Raw genomic sequence first — 22,859 nt, forward strand, 5'->3', positions numbered from 1 at the left:
GGAACTTGATGGTTTCTCCCTTCTCATCCCACAGACTGACACCCCAGGTATGGAAAGACAGAAACCAGGGTGAGGAGATGGTGCCTTTCTGCTCTGATCCAAAGCAGTTGATGGAAGGGACCCAGATGTTCAGGGGGAACTGGGCACGCATGTAGAAATTGCTGAGGTGGGGGGGTGTCCACATGGGAAAGTTTCTTTGTAAACTCCTATAGACTGAGCCCTAACCATATGCCAGGCTCTGCCCTTTCACATGCATTCCCATTCAAGCATCTCTACAAGCCTGCCAGATGGTGTGACTGCCATCCCCTCCCTAAAGAGGTGTGGCCTCTTTAGGTTCAGAAAAACTTAGCCCCTGACCCATGGTCACACCAGGGGTTGGTAGTGATTTGAGGTTTTGGTAGTGATTTGAGGTTCAAGACGGGATTTGAAGGTTTCCTGATTGAAGTTCGTTGCTGTTTTTTTCCCTCCAGTCCCTGCTTCTAAGGTCATTGTTTTCCTATTCTTTAAGCTACTGACTTACAGAGCTGATCACTAGCGGTTTTGTTTTGTTTTAGGAACTTCCTGGTAACGATGCATGAATTCTTGCTTGCATCAGTTAAGACTTTTGGTTGCAACTAAAACCGGCTTAAGTAAAAAACCAGAATTTATTGGTTTAAGTAACTGAAAAGTATAGGTGGTGGTTCTGATTTCAAGTGTCATTGCATCCCAGGTCTCAAATGGTGTCACTCAAAATTTGTCTTTCCCATATTCTGACTTGGCTTTTAAAGTGTTGTGTTTATTCTCAGGCAGTTTCTGAGATGCTAAACACGGCTGCCAGCAGCTTCAAGGTCACTTCCTACCAACATGGCAACTTTTATAGAAAGAGAAAGGCTCTATCTTGATTCCAGCAAAAATCCCGGGGTTGCCTCTCATTGGTTTGATTTGGGTCAGGTGTTCATTTTGAACCAGTCACTGAGGACAGAAAGAGGCAGGTTTTTTTTTTTTCATTGTGAAAAAGTCTCTTTATTTTAAGAAAAAAATTTAGTTAACAAAAAATTTAACAAGTTTCATTTAGCAAAATACACCCAAAAGGAAATCACAATACAAAGAAAGTTTTAAGTCAAGTCCTCACCAATTCCTACAGTATTAGTAATGTGTTTCAATTTCCAAAACTAACTCTTAAAAAGCTTAAACTTAACCTAAAAGATTTTAAATGAAAATAAACTAGAATAACAAATATGAGAAATGTTCCTCTTTGAATAAGGGATCTAGCACCCTGAGTTTTCCTAAAGAGGCAGTGTTCTAATTGACCAGGTCTGGATCACATGCCCACTCCACCCTCAGCTGAGGGATGGGGTAATCTTTCTTATATCCACTTGATGGAAGGGGGAATGGGCCCCTCCCCAAAGGAACATTGAGGGCTCTTACTAGATAAAGGGAGAATGAATGCTAAAGAAGGGAAATGACAGATGTCCACCAGAGGTTCTCAAATTATGTTCCGCCACTGTATATACCTTTAATTTTACGGAAGTCAAAGAAAGAGGCAGTGGGAATGGAGAGAAGTGGAGGGAATTGAGAAATATGTGGGCAGTGTAATGAACAGAACTTGGAGGCTGGTTAGACTTGAGGGATAAGGGAGAGTGAAAGGCCTTGGCTGCAAGCAACAGAAAATGGCTCTAGCTACTTAAACAAAAGTGAATTTACTTTATGGGAATGCCCTCAGCGGTTCATAGCATCAACTAGAAGGAACAGGCTTGGAAATAAGAAGGAATTAAGGGCCACTAGAGGATAAGGAAGCAGGAATTACAGCAGACACTTTGGTTGTTTACCTAATATCCACTCCCCTTCCTCTTTTGCAGAGTCCCAATTCTGTTTCTGTGGCTACTTTACCTCACAGCCTGACTTGGCTCCAGGGTTGATTGGCCTAAGACAGGAGATCCCCTTACCCTTGCCAGAGATTGGTTTAGGAGTGTCTGGTAACCCAGTTGTGGCCATTGAGCCATGAGGGGAGGTCTTCTTGGGATTTTGGGGGGAGGAAGGTTTCCTCATTTCTAAGAAAGATCTACTGGAAGGGAAGGTTCCTCTTCACTGGAGTTTAGACGTGATTCTTGGAGCTGTGGCAGCCATCTTGTGACCATGAGGGAATCAGCCTGAAAGTATACACACTGAGGACCATAGTAAACAAAAAGAAGAAGGAACATGGGTTCTTGATGACATTGTTAAACCACTGAAAGCACTGTTCCTGGAGCCCCTCCACTCTAGATCTCTTATGATATGAAATGATGCATTTGAATTTCCTTGCTACTTAAGCTTGGCTTTTGGAAGGCATCCTGACTTATGCCATGTAGCAGGGACAATCTGGTCGGGGCACAGTTGGTGCAATGGCAGACTTCCAACCCCAGCTCTTTTCACCATCCTTGGGTTGCCTGTTCAGGATTCAGAGTCCTGGGAGAGAGTGCCCATTGGCCACGTTTAGGCCCCTCTGACTATGTTAATATAGGGAGAGGGTGATCTGGTCCATTAGGCTTCCAGAGTGGGAGGTGATCACTAGAAATTTCCCTTCCCCCACACAATGGGGGAGGGGTGACCCCAAATAGAAACTGGGAGACTAGAGGAAGAGGAAGGGGGAATAGATGTTGAACATCCAAATACCCATGAATGTCCATCTCCAGTCCCAACAGACTGGATGCCTCATCTCACATTCCCTACAAAGCACCCTGTGCTCATCACATTCTTCATTTGACATGCTACATTCAGGTTTCTGTGAAGTTGTAGTACTCACTCTGCCTGGAAGCTGTTCTCTCCCTTTCCCACCTACAAAGCCCTATTCATTGTGAAGACCTGTTTAAAAGGCCCCTTCCAGGCTTCCCTGGTGGCGCAGTGGTTAAGAATATGCCTGCCAGTGCAGGGGACACGGGTTCAAGCCCTGGTCTGGGAAGATCCCACATGCCGTGGAGCAAATAAGCCCATGCACCACAACTACTGAGCCTGTGCTCTAGAGCCCGCGAGCCACAACTACTGAAGCCCATGCGCCTAGAGCCCGTGCTCCACAACAAGTGAAGCTGCCACAATGAGAAGCCTGCGCACCGCAATGAAGAGTAGCCCCGCTAACCACAACTAGAGAAAGACCACGCGCAGCAACGAAGACCCAACGCGGCCCAAAATAAATATAAATAAAATAAATTAAAAGGCCCCTTCCATTTGGAGGGAGAGCTGGCTTCTCATCAGGAGGAAGGAGCCAATGTGGGAGCAGCTCTGGGCCATGGACTGTATTCAAGAACTGCAATCAAGAACTGACAAAGGGGGCTTCCCTGGTGGTGCAGTGGTTGAGAATCCGCCTGCCAATGCAGGGGATGCAGGTTCAAGCCCTGGTCTGGGAAGATCCCACATGCCGCGGAGCAACTAGGCCCATGCACCACAGCTACTGAGCCTGTGCTCTGGAGCCTGCGAGCCACAACTACTGAGCCCGCAAGTCACAACTACTGAAGCCCGTGCACCTAGAGCCCCTGCTCCACAACAAGAGAAGCCACCACAACAAGAAGCCCATGCGGGCTTCCCTGGTGGCGCAGTAGTTGAGAGTCTGCCTGCCAATGCAGGGGACACGGGTTCAAGCCCTGGTCTGGGAGGATCCCACATGCCGCGGAGCAACTGGGCCCGTGAGCCACAGCTACTGAGCCTGTGCGTCTGGAGCCTGTGCTCCGCAACGAGAGGCCACGACAATGAGAGGCCCCTGCACTGCGATGAAGAGTGGCCCCTGCTTGCCACAAGTAGAGAAAGCCCTCTCACAGAAACGAAGACCCAACACAGCCAAAAATAAATAAATAAATTTAAAAAAAAAAAAAAAAAGAAGCCCATGCACCATAACGAAGAGTAACCCCCACTCACCGCAACTAGAGAAAGCCCATGCGCAGCAACAAAGACCTAACGCAGCCAAAGATAAATGAATAAATTTAAAAATGCTATATAAAAAAAAAAGAACTGACGAAGATGCTTTCATTTTAATGATCTCATCTATACAGCTCACAGTTTCAGTTTCATCACAGTCTTTTTTTTAATATTTATTTATTTATTTGGCTGCACTGGGTCTTAGTTGTGGCACACAGGATCTTCATTGCAGCGTGTGGGATCTTTTTTTTTTTTTTAAGTTGCAGCATGCAGGATCTTTTAGTTGTGGCATGTGGGATCCAGTTCCCCGACCAGGGATCGAACCTGGGCCCCCTGCACTGGGAGTGTGGAGTCTTAACCACTGGACCACCAGGGAGGTCCCTTACCATGGCCCTCATCATAGTCTTAGTAGCTGTCTCATCAACTTTTTTTGTTTAATCCGTTTTAATTTTTTTTTTTTTTTTTTTTGGTACGTGGGCCTCTCACTTTTGTGGCCTCTCCCGTTGCAGAGCACAGGATCTGGATGTGCAGGCTCAGCAGCCATGGCTCACGGGCCTAGCCGCTCCGCGGCATGTGGGATCTTCCCGGACGGGGCACGAACCCGTGTCCCCTGCATTGGCAGGCGGACTCTCAACCACTGCGCCACCAGGGAAGCCCAAATCAGTTTTTAAATTTAAAAAATTTTCTTTTTAGCTGTGTCAGTTCTTAGTGATGGCATGCGGGATATTTCCTCGCAGCGAGCAGGCTCTCCGTTGCAGTGTGAAGGCTTCTCTCTAGTGGTGGCGTGTGGGTTTTCACTCCCTAGTTGTGGCATGCAGGCTACAGGGTGTGTGGGCTCTGTAGTTTGCAGCACGCAGGCTCTCTAGTTGAGGCGCGCGAGCTTCAGTTGTTGTGGCGCACGGGCTTAGTTGCCCCGCGGCATGTGGGATCTTAGTTCCCCGACCAGGGGTCGAACCAGTGCCCCCTGCATTGCAAGGCGGATTCTTTACCACTGGACCACCAGGGAAGTCCCAATAGCTGTCACATCAACTTTTGAAAACAATTGTTGAAGTGGTGCCTCTACTCCTGCCGACCTGTTGCTGTGTTTCTGTTCCAGGAAGTCTTCCATGGCCTACCTTTCTTCCAGCAGAATTAAGGAATCGCTGCATTCTGTCTTCACTTCATTTCCCACAAATTACTTTGTATCAGTCAGGACTTCTTTGAAAGCGATGGAAGTCCATTCAAATTGGTTTTAATTGGTGAATGTAACTGAGAATTCTTGAGGGTATCTCTAGTTTTAGGATCCAGGTTCGCAAATAAAAGAATCAGTAATCAATTTATCTGTATTAGTTATCAAATGCTGGGTAACAAATCATCCTAAAATTTATGGCCTAAAACAACAAAAATCAATTAGGATTTTCTCAAATTCAGAGGTTCAAGAATTCAGGAGCAGCTTAGCGGGATGGTCTGGCTTGAGGTCTCTAATGAGGTTGCAGGCCAGATGGTCAGGCCTGCAGTATCCATATCAAAAGTGGTTCATTCACATGGCTGTACAGTTGGTGCTGGCTGTTGGCAGGAGGCTTTGCTTTCTTCCCTCATGGGCCTCTCTGCAGGGCTGCTTAAGTGTCCTCACAGCGTGGCAGCTGGCCTCCCCCGGAGTGAGTGATCCATGAGACCAAGGCAAAAATTGCAATGCCTTTTATGATCTGGGCTTGGAAGTCAAACACAATCATTTCTGCTGTATTCTATTGGACACACAGAACAGCTCTGAATCAGTTTTAGAAGAGACTATTCAAGGTCATGAATCCCAGGAGGTGAGGATCAATGGGGACCATCTAGGAGGTTGCCTCCTACAGCATTCCTCCATCCTTCCTTCCCTGTTTGCTCTGCTATTCCTATATGTGTGCTTCATTCTCAGGCAGGCCTTCCCCAGGCAGTGACAGAGATGGCCATCAACATCGCCAGGCTTGCATTCTTAGGGACCCCAGTGGGAAGAAAGTACCTTTATACTTTATACTTTATAAAAGTTCTGGTGAAAGTCCCAAGGCTGACTCTGATTGGCCAAACTTGCGTATAGCTTATCCCTGAACCAATCACTGTGGTCTAGAGATACCATGCTCTGATTGGCCAGACCTAGGCCACACCCCCAGCACTAGAACTGAGGGTAGAGTGGGCAGCACTAGAGACTCATGGAGCGGATGAAGGAGGAGTGGTTCCCAAAGGAAAAATCAGGGTGTCCTTACTGAACCAAGGAGGATGGTTGTTGGGCAGGAAAAATAATACATGCCCAACCTATCTCCCTCCTTTGTACTCCAGTTGCATATTTTAGCACCCCTTGGTTTAGTATTTTTAGTATTTTTTCCATGGGATAATTTACTTTCTTTGTAGGTAGAACTCTAAGATGGCCCCCAAGTTCCCTGGTGTAAACATACCTTCTCCCAGTCATTTAATCAAACACTAATCTAGATGCTTCTGTAGAAGAATGCTGCAAATGTAAGTAAGGTCCCAAATCAGTTGACCTTAAGACAGGGAGATGCTCCTTAGTGGGCCTGACCTAATCAGATGCGCCCTTAAAAGTGACAGGGTTCTTCCTGGCAAAAGAAATTCAAAGGGTAAGAGAGTCAACGTGGGGGAGATTCTCTGTTGTTGGCTTGGAAGATCGAAGGGTCTCTATGGCAAGAAATGCAGGTAGCTTCTAGCAGCTGAGGGCAGCCCCTGGCTTGCAAAGAAAAAGGGACCTCAGTCCTACAAACACAAGGAACTGAATTCTGCCAATAACCTGAATGACCTTGGAAGGGAATTTCCCCCAGAGCCTCCAGAAAACTTAGCCTTGATCTCAGTTTTGTGAGACCCTGAGCAGAAAACTGAGTCACGCAGTGCTGGACTTCTGACCCACAGATTTACGAAGTAATTAATGGGTATTATTTTAAGCTGCAAAGTTTGTGGTTAATTTTAGGCAGCAATAGAAAATGAATATACTTCTCCATGGACTCTAAGATTCCTAAAGTAGGGAGCTTCTCTTGGATCTCCTTAAACTCCTCATCCCCAATAGGACCCAAAACAAAGATGGTCCCTCTTCCTGCTTCCAGTTCCACTATCTGGGAAAGAGAGGAGGAGCCCCACTCCTTATTATGCTACTCCCACACACCAGCTCCCAACTTTCCCATCCTTGGGGGCCCACCAAGGAAACTCTCTGCTTGGCTTTCCATAAACAGCCCAGGAGGGCAGCTCGACCAATCTCTGCTTCCCAGGCCTCAGGGACCTTTGACCAGTTCTATTTTTTAAAGAAGTTATTATTTATTTATTTATTTTTGGCTGTGTTGGGTCTTCGTTGCTGCACACAGGCTTTCTCTAGTTGTGGCGAGTGGGGGCTACTCTTGGTTGTGGTGTGTGGGCTTCTCATTGTGGTGGCTTCTCTTGTTGTGGAGCATGGGCTCTAGGCATGCAGACTTCAGTAGTTGTGGCATGTGGGCTCCAGTAGTTGTGGCTCACAGGCTCTAGAGCTCAGGCTCAGTAGTTGTGGCGCACAGGCTTAGTTGCTCCGCAGCATGTGGGATCTTCCTGGATCAGGGCTTGAACCCGTGTCCTCTGCAATGGCAGGCGGATTCTCAACCACTGCGCCACCTGGGAAGCCCGACCAGTTCTATTGATCTGGACTCCTGGACAAGTGGTTGGACCAACAGACAGACCCCATGAGGGCTCTGCTGCTCCTGGGGGTCCTGCTGGTGAGCCTGGAGTCAGCAGTTTTGGTGAAGGCTGTGGGAACCAGGAGGGTTGTACTGGGATGGCCCTGGGGGGTCCCTATCACAGCCTTGGCCTCTGCCCATGACCTTTTAGTCTAGGTGATTGGAAGGCCTGTTTGGAAAGACTAGGCAAGCCTATAAGGCCAAAGTAGAGGAGAGAAAGACAGACAGTGCTGGTAGATATGAGGACATGGCCTGCATTACTGGGGGAGGGGGACCTTGAGGAGACAATGAGAGGAGGAAGGAGGGGTCCAGGCCTTCTGAGGAAATCTCTGCATTTCTGGACTGTGAAAGGAAGCTGGGGACTAGCATGGGATCGGGGCAGGCAACGACTTTCTGGGAAAATTCCCGGCTTTCTTCTCTCTCCCATAGACTCCACCTTGGAAAGCCCCCATGCAGAGCAAACAGGGAAGGAAGGATGGAGGAATGCTGTAGGAGGCAACCTCCTAGATGGTCCCCATTGATCCTCACCTCCTGGGATTCATGACCTTGAATAGTCTCTTCTAAAACTGATTCAGAGCTGTTCTGTGTGTCCAATAGAATACAGCAGAAATGATTGTGTTTGACTTCCAAGCCCAGATCTCCACCTTGGAAAGCCACTCTCTATGAACTCTCTAAGTTCATAGAGAGTGAGCGCACAGTGGGTAAGTAGCCTGGATCCACCTCCTGAGAGACCCTTGAACAGGGATGAGTATGGCAGGGAGTGTGCAGATTGTTAGTCTCTGGCCCTTGGGGTGAGGGGAAGGATCCTGGGCACTCTTCACTCTCATCCCCAGAGTTGTCTGGCTGGCATTCAGACCTGAGAGCCTACTATATGCCAGGTCTTGTGCGCATGGGTGCCGGGGATCCAGAGTGATAGTGAACTATGTGCTCCTTGAGGGCAAGGCTGGGGCTGTATCTGAGTGTCTGGTCCAGTACCTGCCAGTCTTCCTCGGTTTCCCCAGCCTCCCCCTTCCTTTCCTCTCCTCAATACATCTCGCAGGCATCAGTCATGCCACACAGAGGCCAGGGCCCTTGGCGGACAAGGAAGGATCAAGAGCAGGGCTCTGGAGCCCAAATTCCTCTGAATCCCAGCTTCATCACTTACGTGCTGGATGGCTCTGCACCAATGACTTGACTTCTCCAAGCTTAAATCCCCACCTGTAAAACGAGGCTGGTAATGGTAAAACTCTTAGGGTTGTGGAGAAGGGGAAATGAGTCATTAATCCCAGTGAGGCGCTCAGCCCACAGTTTGGTACATGGTAAATGCTTAAAATATATTGGCTTTTGTTATCAAGCTCCCTTTTAGATGGTAGATATCTGCCATCTTCCCCCTGCCATAGCTCCTCATTTCCTGCATTCTTCCAGGCACTAAATATTTACCTAGAATTGTAAACTAGATTGAGCCTGCCCTGGCAAGCCTGCCCTGATGGGATCAGGCCCAGCCCCTTAGCATGACACTGAGGCAATCCTGAGTACCTCACCTCCTCTCCTCAGCACTCCACACCTAGCCAAACTGCTCTCCTCCCTCTAGCCTGACTCAACCTAGCTGCTCTGCCCTTGCCTAATCACCTACTTAGGGTCCTACTCTTCCGTGTCCATTCCATTTGCATCTTAAAGGTCCGTCTCAGACCCCTCTCTCTTCCTTTAATGTCCTGTCCCTGATTTGGCCCTCAGCACAAGCATCATTGGGCCTCTAATAACAAAATAGCAGCTAATGTACTATGTGCCAGACTCTGTGTAAGTGTTTTATAGACACAATCTCATTTAAGTTTCACAACACTGCTCTGAAATAGAGTCAATTCTCATTATTCGTGGTAGTCATGTTCTATAAAGTCACCATGAACACTGAATTAGCAAAAACTGAACCATTGCTCCTAGAGGAAATATAGGGTTAGGTTTCTGTTAGCTCTGGCCACAACATTTTCATCAACATATAACCTTGTTTTATGTGTGATTCTGTTTAAAGACACCTTACTTAATATATATTGTTGATTCATTGATATTGAATTCATGGCCAGCAGCACTATAGCTCATGCCTGGACGAAGCTTATCTAACCCACAAGTGTTCTACATAATGTACATCACAGCCCTTTTGCACTTCGGAACACTGGACAGCACTTCAGCACTCTATTTGGGGGCCATTTTCAACAGCAAAATCAGGTATCAAAAGCACAAAATTTGAGGGCTTCCCTGGTGGCGCAGTGGTTGAGAGTCCGCCTGCCGATGCAGGGGACATGGGTTCGTGCCCTGGTCCAGGAAGATCCCACATGCCATGGAGCGGCTGGGCCCGTGAGCCATGGCTGCTGAGCCTGCGCATACGCGCCCTGTGCTCCACAATGGGAGAAGCCACAACAGTGAGAGGCCCGCGTACCACAAAAAAAAAAAAAAAAAAAAGCACAAAATTTGAAAAACATGGCACTAAATAGAGCATGAAAAGTACACTTCTTGAGAAGTAAGAAGAACTACAGTCCTGCAGCCTGTGGAACAAAAACCACATTCAGAGAAAGATAGATAAGATGAAAAGGCAGAGGGCTATGTACCAGATGAAGGAACAAGATAAACCCCCAGAAAAACAACTAAGTGAAGTGGAGATAGGTAACCTTCCAGAAAAAGAATTCAGGATAATGATAGTGAAGATGATCCAGGACCTCGGAAAAAGAATAGAGGCAAAGCTTGAGAAGATGCAAGAAATGTTTAACAAAGATCTAGAAGAATTAAAGAACAAACAGAGATGAACAATATAATAACTGAAATGAAAAATACACTAGAAGGAATCAATACCAGAATAAGTGAGGCAGAAGAACAAATAAGTTACCTGGAAGACAGAATGGTGGAATTCACTGCTGCGGAACAGAATAAAGAAAAAGAATGACAAGAAATGAAGACAGCCTAAGAGACCTCTGGGACAACATTAAACGCAACAACATTCACTTTATAGGGGTCCCAGAAGGAGAAGAGAGAGAGGAAGGACCCAAGAAAATATTTGAAGAGATTATAGTCAAAAAATTCCCTAACATGGGAAAGGAAATAGCCACCCAAGTCCAGGGAGGGCAGAGAGTCCCATACAGGATAAACCCAAGGAGAAACACACTGAGACACATAGTAATCAACTTGGCAAAAATTAAAGACAAAGAAAAGTTATTGAAAGCAGCAAGGGAAAAACGACAAATAACATACAAGGGAACTCCCATAAAGTTAACAGCTGATTTCTCAGCAGAAACTCTACAAGCCAGAAGGCAGTGGCATGACATATTTAAAGTGATGAAAGGGAAGAACCTACAACCATGATTACTCTACCTGGCAAGGATCTCATTCAGATTCGTTGGAGAAATCAAAAGCTTTACAGACAAGCAAAAGCTAAGAGAATTCAGCACCACAAAACCAGCTCTACAACAAATGCTAAAGGAACTTCTCTAAGTGGGAAACACAAGAGAAGAAAAGGACCTACAAAAACAAACCCCAGACAATGAAGAAAGTGGTAATAGGAACATACTTATCAATAATTACCTTAAACGTGAATGGATTAAATGCTCCAACCAAAAGACACAGGATTGCTGAATGGATACAAAAACAAGACCCATATATATGCTGTCTACAAGAGACCCACGTCAGACCTAGGGACACATACAGACTGAAAGTGAGGGTATGGAAAAAGATATTCCATGCAAATGGAAATCAAAAGAAATCTGGAGTAGCAATACTCATATCAGATAAAATAGACGTTAAAATAAAGAATGGTACAAGAGACAAGGAAGGAAACGACATAATGATCAAGGGATCAATCCAAGAAGAAGATATAACAATTATAAATATATATGCACCCAACATAGGAGCACCTCAATACATAAGGCAACTGCTAACAGCTATAAAACAGGAAATCAACAGTAACACAACAATAGTGGGGGACTTTAACACCTCACTTATACCAGTGGACAGATCATCCAAACGGCAAATTAATAAGGAAACACAAGCTTTAAGTGACACAATAGACCAGAGAGATTTACTTGATATTTATAGGACATTCCATCCAAAAACAGCAGATTACACTTTCTTCTCAAGTGTGCACAGAACATTCTCCAGGATAGATCACATCTTGGGTCACAAATCAAGCCTCAGTAAATTTCAGAAAATTGAAATCATATCAAGCATCTTTTCTGACCACGACGCTATGAAATTAGAAATCAATTACAGGGAAAAAAATGTAAAAAACACAAACACATGGAGGCTAAACGGTACGTTACTAAATAACCAAGAGATCACTGAAGAAATCTAAGAGGAAATCAAAAAATACCTAGAGACAAATGACAATGAAAACACGATGATCCAAAACCTACGGGATGCAGCAAAAGCAGTTCTAAGAGGGAAGTTTATAGCAATACAATCCTACCTTAAGAAACAACAGACATCTCAAATAAACAATCTAACCTTACACCTAAAGGAACTAGAGAAAGAAGAACAAACAAAACCCAAAGTTAGTAGAAGGAAAGAAATCATAAAGATCAGAGCAAAAATAAATGAAATAGAAACAAAGAAAACAATAGCAAAGATCAATAAAACTAAAAGCTGGTTTTTTGAGAAGATAAACAAAATTGATAAACCATTAGCCAGAGTCATCAAGAAAAACAAGCAGAAGACTGAAATCAGTAAAATTAGAAATGAAAAGAAGTTACAACAAACACCGCAGAAATACAAAGCATCCTAAGAGACTACTATGCCAATAAAAGCAACTCTATGCCAATAAAATGGACAACCTGGAAGAAATGGACAAATTCTTAGAAAGGTATAGCCTTTCAAGACTGAAGCAGGAAGAACTAGAAAATATGAACAGACTAATCACAAATAATGAAATTGAAACTGTGATTAAAAATCTTCCAGCAAACAAAAGTCCAGGACCAGATGGCTTCACAGGTGAATTCTATCAAACATTTAGAGAAGAGCTAACACCCATCCTTCTCAAACTCTTCCAAACAATTGCAGAGAAAGGAACACTCCCAAACTCATTCTATGAGGCCACCATCACCCTCATACCAAAACCAGACAAAGACACTACAAGAAAAGAAAATTACAGACCAATATCACTCATGAATATAGATGCAAAAATCCTCAACAAAATACTAGCAAACAGAATCCAACAACACATTAAAAGGATCATACACCATGATCAAGTGGGATTTATCCCAGGGATGCAAGGATTCTTCAATATACACAAGTCAATCAATGTGATACACCATATTAACAAACTGAAGAAGAAAAACCATATGATCATCTCAATAGATGCAGAAAAAGCTTTTGACAAAATTCAACACCCATTTATGATAAAAACTCTCCAGAAAGTGCACATAGAGGGAACCTACCTCAACATAATAAGGCCATATACGACAAACCCACAGCACACATCATTCTCAATGGTGAAAAACTGAAAGATCAGGAACAAGCAAGGGCAAGGATGTCTACTCTCACCACTATTACAACATAGTTTTGGAAGTCCTAGCCACATCAGTCAGAGAAGAAAAAGAAATAAAAGGAATACAAATTGGAAAAGAAGAAGTAAAACTGTCACTATTTGCAGATGACATGATACTATACATAGAGAATCCTAAAGATGCCACCAGAAAACTACTAGAGCTAATCAATGAATTTGATAAAGTTGCAGGATATAAAATTAAGGCACAGAAATCTCTTGCATTCCTATACACTAATGATGAGAAATCTGAAAGAGAAATTAAGGAAACACTTCCATTTACCATTGCAACAAAAAGCATAAAATACCTAGGAATAAACCTACCTAGGGAGACAAAAGACCTGTATGCAGAAAACTATAAGAAACTGATGAAAGAAATTAAAGATGATACAAACAGATGGAGAGATACACCATGTTCTTGCATTGGAAGAATCAATATTGTGAAAATGACTATACTACCCAAAGCAATCTACAGATTCAATGCAATCCCTATCAAATTACCAATGACATTTTTTTACAGAACTAGAACAAAAAATCTTAAAATTTGTTTGGAGACAAAAAAGACCCCGAATAGCCAAAGCAGTCTTGAGGGGAAAAAAACAGAGCTGGAGGAATCAGCCTCCCTGACTTCAGACTATACTACAAAGCTACAGTAATCAAGACAATATGGTACTGGCACAAGAACAGAAATATAGATCAATGGAACAGGATAGAAAGCCCAGAGATAAACCCACGGACATATGGTCACCGTATATTTGACAATGGAGGCAAGGATATACAATGGAGAAAAGACAGTCTCTTCAGTAAGTGGTGCTGGGAAAACTGGACAGCTACATGTAAAAGAATGAAATTAGAACATTACCTAACACCATCACAAAAATAAACTCAAAATGGATTAGAGACCTAAATGTAAGACTGGACACTATAAAACTCTTAGAGGAAAACATAGGAAGAACACTCTTTGACATAAATCTCAGCAAGATCTTTTTTGATCTACCTCCTAGAGTAATGGAAATAAAAACAAAAATAAACAAATGGGACATAATGAAACTTAAAAGCTTTTGCACAGCAAAGGAAACTACAAACAAGATGAAAATACAACCCTCAGAATGGGAGAAAATATTTGCAAACGAATCAACGGACAAAGGATCTCCAAATATATCCAAAATATATAGACAGCTCATGGAGCTCAATATTAAAAAAACAAACAACCCAATCCAAAAATGGGCAGAAGACCTAAATAGACATCTCTCCAAAGAAGACATACAGATGGCCAAGAAGCACATGAAAAGCTGCTCAAAATCACTAATTATTAGAGAAATGCAAATCAAAACTACAGTGAGGTATCACCTCACACCAGTTAGAATGGGCATCATCAGAAAATCTACAAACAACAAATGCTGGAGAGGGTGTGGAGAAAAGGGAACCCTCTTGGCACTGTTGATGGGAATGTAAATTGATACAGCCACTATGGAGAACAGTATGGAGTTTCCTTAACAAACTAAAAATAGAATTACCATATGACCCAGCAATCCCACTACTGGGCATATACCCAGAGGAAACCATAATTCAAAAAGACATATGCACCCCAATGTTCATTGCAGCACTATTTACAATAGCCAGGACATGGAAGCAATGTAAATGCCCATCGACAGACGAATGGATAATGATGTGGTACATATAAACAATGGAATATTACTCAGCCATAAAAAAGGAATGAAATTGGGTCATTTGTTGAGACGTGGATGGATCTAGAGTCTGTCATACAGAGTGAAGTAAGTCAGAAAGAGAAAAACAAATATCATATATTAATGCATATATGGAACCTAGAAAAATGGTACAGATGAACCAGTTTGCAGGGCAGAAATTGAGACACAGATGTAGAGAACAAACGTATGGACAACAAGGGGGGAAAGTGGCAGGGGTGGTGTGGTGTGATGCATTGGGAGATTGGGATTGACATATATACACTAATATGTATAAAATGGATGAGTTATGAGAACCTGCTGTATAAAAAAATAAATAAAATTTAAAAATTAAAAAAAAAAAGACACTTGTTTACAGTAGGAGTTGAAACAAGATGCAGAGCATCACCTTGTTTGACCTCAGCTGGGAATGTGCACTTCAGGTGACTCAAATTTTTCACCGCTCTGTGCATGTCCACAAATGACAGTGAAAGCCCCTTGAGTATTGGTTTGGGGTTACAGATAAATTTTAGCAAGAAGTGCAGATAAGCAAATACAGAATCTGAATGAGGCTCAAGTGTACTATTTTTAAAAATTACAATAGCAATATTTTTATTGTAAAAACTTTATAAATTACGGAAATAGAAAAGAAGGAAAAGTCACCCATAATCCACTATCTTCCAAAAACCACTGTTACAAATTTTGGAGATTTCTTTCTAGATTTATTTTTTATGCATATGTAAACATATTTTTACAAAAATAGGACCATACTGACATGCTGGGTTTTTAAATAAATAAATTAATTAATTTATTTATTTTTGTCGGAGTTGGGTCTTTGTTGCTGCGCGCGGGGTTTATCACTAGTTGCCGCGAGTGGGGGCTACTCTTCATTGCGGTGCGCAGGCTTCTCATTGCGGTGGCTTCTCTTGTTGCAGAGCATGGGCTCTAGGCATGCGTGCTTCAGTAGTTGTGGCTCACGGGCTGTAGAGCGCAGGCTGAGTAGTTGTGGCGTACAGGCTTAGCTTCTCTGCGGCATGTGGGATCTTCCCGGACCAGGGCTTGAACCCGTGTCCCGGGCATTGGCAGGTGGATTCCTATTCACTGCGCCACCAGGGAATCCCCGTCTCAACCATTTTTAAGTGTACAGTTCAGTGGTATTAAGTACACTCGTATTGTTGTGCAATCATTACCACCATCTATCTCCAGAATTCTTTGCATCTTGCAAAACTGAAACCCTTCATCTGTACTATGTATGATTTTTGCCATTTTTAACAGATGAGAAAACTAAGGCTCAGAGTGGTCAAGTGACTTCAACATTCAACAAGTATTTATTAAGTGCCTACTTTGTAGCAAGCACTCTTCTAGGCCTGGAGGCTGCAGATTTGTCTAAAGTCACGCAGTTAGTAGTTGGTGGAGTCAGGAGTCCACCAGCTGACTCCAGAAACCCAACTCTTAAGCAGGATGTGGTCTTGAAGGCACAATGATCTTTTCAAAGGTCTATCCTTTTTCCAACCAGACTCTGAGGGGTGGTACCTGGGCAATGGGGCATGGGGAAAGTCATTAAGGAGTGTGTTACCCCTGCAGTTCTCACTGTCACTGGGGAGCCCTGCCACTTCCCCTTTCAGTACCACTGGCAGCTGTATCACAAATTTATCCACAGAGGCTGGCCTGGCCCCGACCCTGGTAAGACTACCCTGGAAGGGTTGGAGCAGGGGTCTGGGGGAGGTAGACTCTGCCCATCCTTCTGTCCAAGGAACCCTGCTTGGAGAGAAGGGGCTGTGATAGGGAAGGGCAGCCCAGCCTCTTGGGCAGAGCTAGGAAGCTTCATCTCTTTCTTTCTTTTTTTTTTATTTATTGAAGTATAGTTGATTTACAATATTGTGTTGGTTTCAGGTGTACAGCAAAATGATTCAGTTATGTATATATATTTTTTCAGATTATTTTCCATTATAAGTTATTACAAGATATTGAATATAGTTCCCTGTATTATACAGTAAATCCTTGTTGCTTATCTATTTTATGTATAGTAGTGTGTATCTGTTAATCTCATATTCCTAATTTATCACCCCCACCCCCGTTTTCCCCTTTGGTAATTGTAAGTTTGTTTTCTATGTCTGTAAGTCTGTTTCTATTTTGTATATAGATTCATTTGTGTTATTGTTTAGATTCCACATATAAATGCTATCACATAATATTTGTCTTTCTCCATCTGACTTACTTCACTTAGTATGGTATTCCCTAGGTCCACCCATGTTACTGAAAATGGCAATATTTCATTCTTTTTTAATGGCTGAATAATATTCCGTTGTGTATATACCACATCTTCTTAAACCAATCATCCATTGATGGGCACTTGGGTCACTTCCATGTCTTAAGCCTTATCTCTGTCTACAGGTGTGCTACCACCCCCAACTTCAAGAAGGATCAGCGATGTGGGCATACTGCCTGGAGCCAAAGAAAGTGAAAGGTGCCACACAACCTTTGGCGTGGCACAGGGCCCTCTCCCCGACCCTAGCTACTCTCCTGGGTATCATCAGATCTAAAACATATGGGACTCTGGGCCCACCTATCTCCTTCCCTCCCAGAGGGAGAAGTTCTAAGAGGGGGTAGCCCCATTTTTCAGGTGGGTAAACTAAGGCTTGGAAATTTGGAGGGCCAAGGTCAAAAGACAAGCAGGTTTGGGTAGGGACTTGGCCCCATCTGTTTGATTCAGGCTCCCCACTCTTTCTCCCCCTGTGTTCATCTCTCAGATCACTGCAGCAAACACAAACCCTGCCAGAAAGGAGAGACCTGTGTGAACATGCCAAATGGCCCACACTGCATCTGTCCAGATCACTTCACTGGGAAGCACGGCCAGAGAGGTAAGGAGATGCTGAGGCCAGGGGAGGGGCTGCTGGGGAACAGGGGCAGCCACGGGCCTACTGAAGAGGTCCTGTGGATTCCCAGAGATTTGGCATGGTCCCACACTCTCCTGAGACTACCCTACCCCTTTGTCCCCAGAGAAGTGCTTTGAGCCCCAGCTTCTTTGGTTCTTCCAGGAGAATGAAATATGGCACAGGCTTGAGCTGGCAGGTGTAGCCAAGTGCCAGTGCAATGGTCCGAATGCCCAGTGCAAGCCACTGGCCAGCCAGGGTGAGTAGATCGGTGGGGAGCTGGCCAGGGAGGAGGGCAGAAGGTGGGAAAGAAAAGCTGGCAGGAGGTCAGGTGGTGTGCCAGCGTAAGAGGGAGCTCTCTGGGTGGGGGGGGCGGGGGTCTTTGAGCCTAGGGGTGGCTCAACATGCTCCTTCTCCCAGTCTGCCGTACCAACCCATGTCTCAATGGGGGCAGCTGCCTACAGGCGGAGGGCCACCGCCTGTGCAGTTGCCCCACGGGCTACGCTGGACGCTTGTGCGAAGTGGGTGAGTTAGGGTGTCTGGGAAGCAGAAGCCCCGCCCCCACGTGGGAAGGGCTTGCAGAGAGGGAGGAGGGAGAGTGGAGAAGTGGGTGAGAGAGCGGCAGGAGACCGTTCCATACCCTAGCTGTAGGGAGCCTTCTCTCTCCCCAGACCACAAGGCGAACTGTTACGACGACCGCGACCACGGGCTCAGCTACCGCGGCGTGGCCCGGACTAAGCTCTGGGGTGCACCCTGTCAGCCGTGGGCCTCCGAGGCCACCTACTGGAATGTGACCGCAGAGCAAGCGCTGAACGGGAGACTGGGCGACCACGCCTTCTGCCGGTGCGCGGGTGGGGCAGGGCTGGGCGTCTCTTTCCGCCCCAGGGCCCTCTAGGGCTTCTCAACCACCCCCACCCCGTGGTTGCAGGAACCAGGACAACGACACCCGCCCGTGGTGCTTTGTTTGGAGAGGCGACCGACTAAGCTCGAATTATTGCCGCCTGGCACTGTGCCAGGCCCCAGCCCCGGCGGCGCCCCAAATCCCTCCTCCGATCCGGATCTCATCTGGGCACCAGTACTTCCCTTTGCCCTCGCTTTCGGCTTTGCAGAAACCTCAGTCCACGACCCAGACCCCGCTTCGACCCCTGACCTCAGGTTGTTGGGAAAAGTTAAGAATCCGAGCAGAGAAAGCACGGGACGAGCTACATTCCAAGATCGTGGGTCTCCCGGCCCTCAGCCTGGGCTTCTCCCACAGGCTGGTGCTCGCCGCCCGAGCAGCGGACTCCCCTGCCCAGCGCGGGCCCGGCGGGCTGTGGACGGTGGCTCCACAAACGGCTGTCCTCGCTGAGCCGCGTCGTCGGGGGACTGATGGCGCTCCCCGGGGCGCACCCCTACATCGCCGCGCTGTTAACAGGGCCAAAATTTCTGCACCGGCAGCCTCATCGCCCCCTGTTGAGTGCTGACCGCGGCTCACTGCCTGCAGAACCGGCGAGTGCCTGAGCGCTCAGCTCCCGGCCCTGGATCCCTAGCTCCTCTCTCCTGTGCCCAGCTTCCGCGCGACACCTGAACACGTGCCCTACCTCTACGCGTCCCCTACCTCTACGCGTCCCCGCCCACCTTTCCCCCTTCTCCCTTTCAGAGCTCCCCAGGAGGAAGCTGAAACCCAAGAAGGGGCTCGGAAAGAGGAGGGTCCCGCAGGATGCCTGTGGCCGGCTCTGAGCACGCTTCCTTTTCCCGACCCTGCCCCCAGACCTGCGCCAGAGGAGCTGACAGTGGTGCTCGGCCAGGACCGCCATAACCAGAGCTATGAGCAGTGCCAGACGCTGGCCGTGCGTGCCTACCCCCTGCACGAGGCCTTCTCGCGTTATCACCTACCAGCACGACCTGGGTGCGTGGGGGCGCCCCAGCGGGGATCAGGGGAAAGGGTGGGCGGGGCTCGAAGTCCTAGCGTCCCGGTCTCATGCTCCTCCCCGCTTGGGTTAGCTCTGGTGCGCCTGCAGGAGAGCGCTGAAGGCTGCTGCGCGCACCCGTCGCCTTTCGTTCAGCCAGTGTGCCTGCCAAGTAGCGCCGCCCTCCCGGCCGAATCTGAAGCCGCGCTCTGCGAAGTGGCCGGCTGGGGTCACCAGTTAGAAGGTAGGCAGAACCGCTAGGGGTGGGAGGGAAACCTCTGGCCACCGGGGTAGGCAAGAGAAGGCCGCAGGTTTGGTACCGCCAGGGACAGGTGGGGCCGACCTGGTGGGTTGTGAGGACGTGCAGGGCCCTTGTCTCTGCAGTCTGCTTCTCCAAGAGCTTGGTATTCACTGTTGGGGGGCGTCCCCAAATCTGAGGCGTATCGGGAGAATCGCACTTTCTCTTGATTCCCTCTGGGCACAGGGCTGCAAGGGCTACTAGGACGCTGGCCCGCGCTGGAGCAGTAGGTGGGCTGGATGGGGACCAAGGTTTTGAGACACTGGATGGGAAGTTGGGGTGGGGTTCCGAAGCAGTCCTGCTTCCTCCTGGTTCATTCACATAACCGCTCCTCTCTGGCCTCAGTTTTCTCGTCTATGAAATAGTGTTAAAGGCAACTCACTCTCTCTCGGGCTTGTTGCGAGGGAGGCAGGAGATTAGCGGGTTTGGAAGAGCCTGGCGCAGCCAGGTCCATGGCTTGGGCGGAGAGGAGTTGGGAGGGGTGTGAGGAAGGCGCTCTCGGTTCGCAGGGCCAGGGTAATATTCCAGCTTCCTGCAGTAGACTCAGGTGCCGCTCATCCATCCGGAGCGCTGCTCCGCCCCCGACGTGCACGGAGCCGCCTTCATCCCCCGGCATGCTCTGCGCTGGCTTCCTCGAGGGTGGCACTGACGCGTGCCAGGTGAGCCCTTGGATCCACTTGGTGCCCTCCTCCAACCCGGTCAAGTGCAGACCTCAAGCCAAGGGCGCTGAGCCGCGTGTCCCCGACCCAGGGTAACTCCAGGGGCCCTCTGGTGTGTGAGGATGAGACCGCAGAGCGCCAGCTCATCCTGCGAGGCATCGTCAGCTGGGGTTCAGGTTGCGGCGACCACCACATGCCAGGTGTATACACCGACGTGGCCAACTACCTAGCCTGGATCCGGGAGCACACCGCTTCCTGACCGCCCCGGGACTCGTCTTTCCCTCCTGGGCAATTCTGGAATGGAAGTGTGGCTGAGGCTTGATCATGGATAGCAAGGAATGTGTTCCATTCCCCCCAGCGCTGCCAGCCCGGCTCCAGGCATGGCATAGAAATCAGTAAAGTGCTTTTGAAGATGCTTGAAAGGCACAGCTCTTCAGGTGTCCCGTCGGGAAATGCCAAGATAGTATACCGGTGCTCAACTTCTCCACACCCCTTCAGAGAACAGAATCTATTGAGATCTGATGCAAGGTTTAGATTCATGTCCAGCTGACATTTACTAAGCCACACTGTGTACCAAACCTGTGCAAGGTGACTCCACATGTATGAAACTCATATTTTAAGTTTATAGAACAGGAGTTCTCAACCTCGACTGTACATCGGAATCACCATGGGGAGCTTTTTGAACCTATGCCCAACATCCACCTCAGGCCAATTAAATCAATATTTCTAGGGAAGGGGGGTGGGTGGGTAGCCATTTGTTTTGTTTTGTTTTTTTACAAACAGAAAAAAGTGAAATGTTTATTTGGCAGAAAACTTTTGAAGTTAATAAAGAAATGACAATAACTGGTACACACATTAATTCAAAATATTTCTACTAAGCACCAAATAGAATAGTTCCTGAACTTTTCACTAAGAACCTCTTTCATTACTGAAAGAATGCTAAAATGTAATCAATTTAGTTAGGTTTTTAATCAAGAAATCTAAAGCTGCCAATCAGAGCTTCTAATTGGCATGAGATGACCAGGTTAACAACCTTGAAATCAGATAATGTGATTAAAAACAACTTTTAAAAGCTTTGTTTAGGGCTTCCCTGGTGGCGCAGTGGTTGAGAGTCCACCTGCCGATGCAGGGGACGCGGGTTCGTGCCCCGGTCCGGGAAGATCCCACATGCCGCGGAGCAGCTGGGCCCGTGAGCCATGGCTGCTGAGCCTGCACGTCTGGAGCCTGTGCTCCGCACCGGGAGAGGCCACAACAGCTAGAGGCCCACATACCGCAAAAAAAAAAAAAAAAAAAAAAAAGCTTTGTTTAACTATATACTCCGAATGAGAGAATTCGTTGCCTCCGGCTGTGTACCATACACACACATACACAAACAAAAATAAGTACTAAGTTATTATATATAAAAGATAATAAACGGTCCCTGCATATTCAGAGGGGAATAATGCCTACTTCTCATGAGGAACAAGGAGACAGATTACTAACTCCAGAGGGAGAATCAAGCAAGGCTGGCAGAAGAGACAAGAAGTCCTGTGTCCTGTGGATACGACGGAGAGGGCCTTTGGAGGCTGCAGAGACCAGGTGGCGTCCAGGCCAGAGGGGAACTTGAGTGGATGTCAAGGTGGGTGGGACAGGGCCTTCAAGGCTGGAGAAAAAGCAAGCCAAGACACCGAGTCACAGAATTACTGCCTGTTCAAGAGACAGTGCAGCACTTGGTGAGAGAGAAGGGGTGTAATCTAATGAGGGAATGTGAACAACAGAGAAAGGAAAGCCTCATCCAAGGAGACCAGGCACAATGCCGGTCTGTATTTCTCAACAGCAGACCAGGCACAATGCTGGTTTGTATTTCTCAACAGCGGTTCAACAGAGAATCTGAGGTGGCCTCTGCGGCTGGCAGAGGGTAAAATATCTTCCCAAACACCGGGTCTCCCATGCACCCTGCAGCCAGCCTCCCACCTCGAGGCCCCAGTCCCTTGGAATCAATACCACCCATTAGCAAGAAATTCATTAATGGAAAAATCTGCTCCAAATAGCAGAACAAACAAACAAAACTCAAAACTCAGAGATGATTACAGCAAACTTTAACCCTCATACTTCACCTATGCCCCTATTGAGATCAGGGTCCGCTCTGTTACTTAAACTGATTATTGAGGAAATGAATATCACTAGCATATCACTGCTCCTACCACCCCCAAAAGTAAATAAACACTACACAAAATATAAACTTACCCCAAATAAAAGTCAACATTAACTTAAGGATACTACTGGATTCCTATAGCACTAGGTTACTGCAGTACAATAAGTTACTACGCTAACCTACGATATTATAATCCTCTTCCAACCTATTTACAAAATATCCTTATTCTGAGGTTCTGGAAGTGTTACACTGTTGCATTAGACTCCTCTTCTTGAGGTAGTTCAAAGTCTTG

General features: G+C 46.5%; 1 protein-coding gene across 1 annotated transcript; it reads left to right on the forward strand.

Annotated features, from left to right (window-relative positions):
• Nucleotides 1-7,535: 7,535 nt before the first annotated feature.
• F12 (coagulation factor XII) lies at nucleotides 7,536-21,154 on the forward strand. The gene is given in 19 exon segments (XM_067730247.1): nucleotides 7,536-7,592; nucleotides 7,959-7,992; nucleotides 8,207-8,230; nucleotides 16,299-16,416; nucleotides 17,109-17,145; nucleotides 17,148-17,181; nucleotides 17,465-17,575; nucleotides 17,715-17,846; nucleotides 18,008-18,112; nucleotides 18,259-18,430; nucleotides 18,516-18,745; nucleotides 18,843-18,997; nucleotides 18,999-19,075; nucleotides 19,338-19,449; nucleotides 19,451-19,475; nucleotides 19,571-19,720; nucleotides 20,284-20,381; nucleotides 20,383-20,433; nucleotides 20,525-21,154. Coding segments are annotated over 19 exon segments (1,890 nt in total). The 3' UTR covers nucleotides 20,693-21,154.
• The last annotated feature ends 1,705 nt before the right edge of the window (nucleotides 21,155-22,859 follow it).

Source organism: Pseudorca crassidens, chromosome 3 (genome assembly GCF_039906515.1).
Source record: "Pseudorca crassidens isolate mPseCra1 chromosome 3, mPseCra1.hap1, whole genome shotgun sequence".
Lineage (NCBI taxonomy): Eukaryota > Metazoa > Chordata > Mammalia > Artiodactyla > Delphinidae > Pseudorca > Pseudorca crassidens.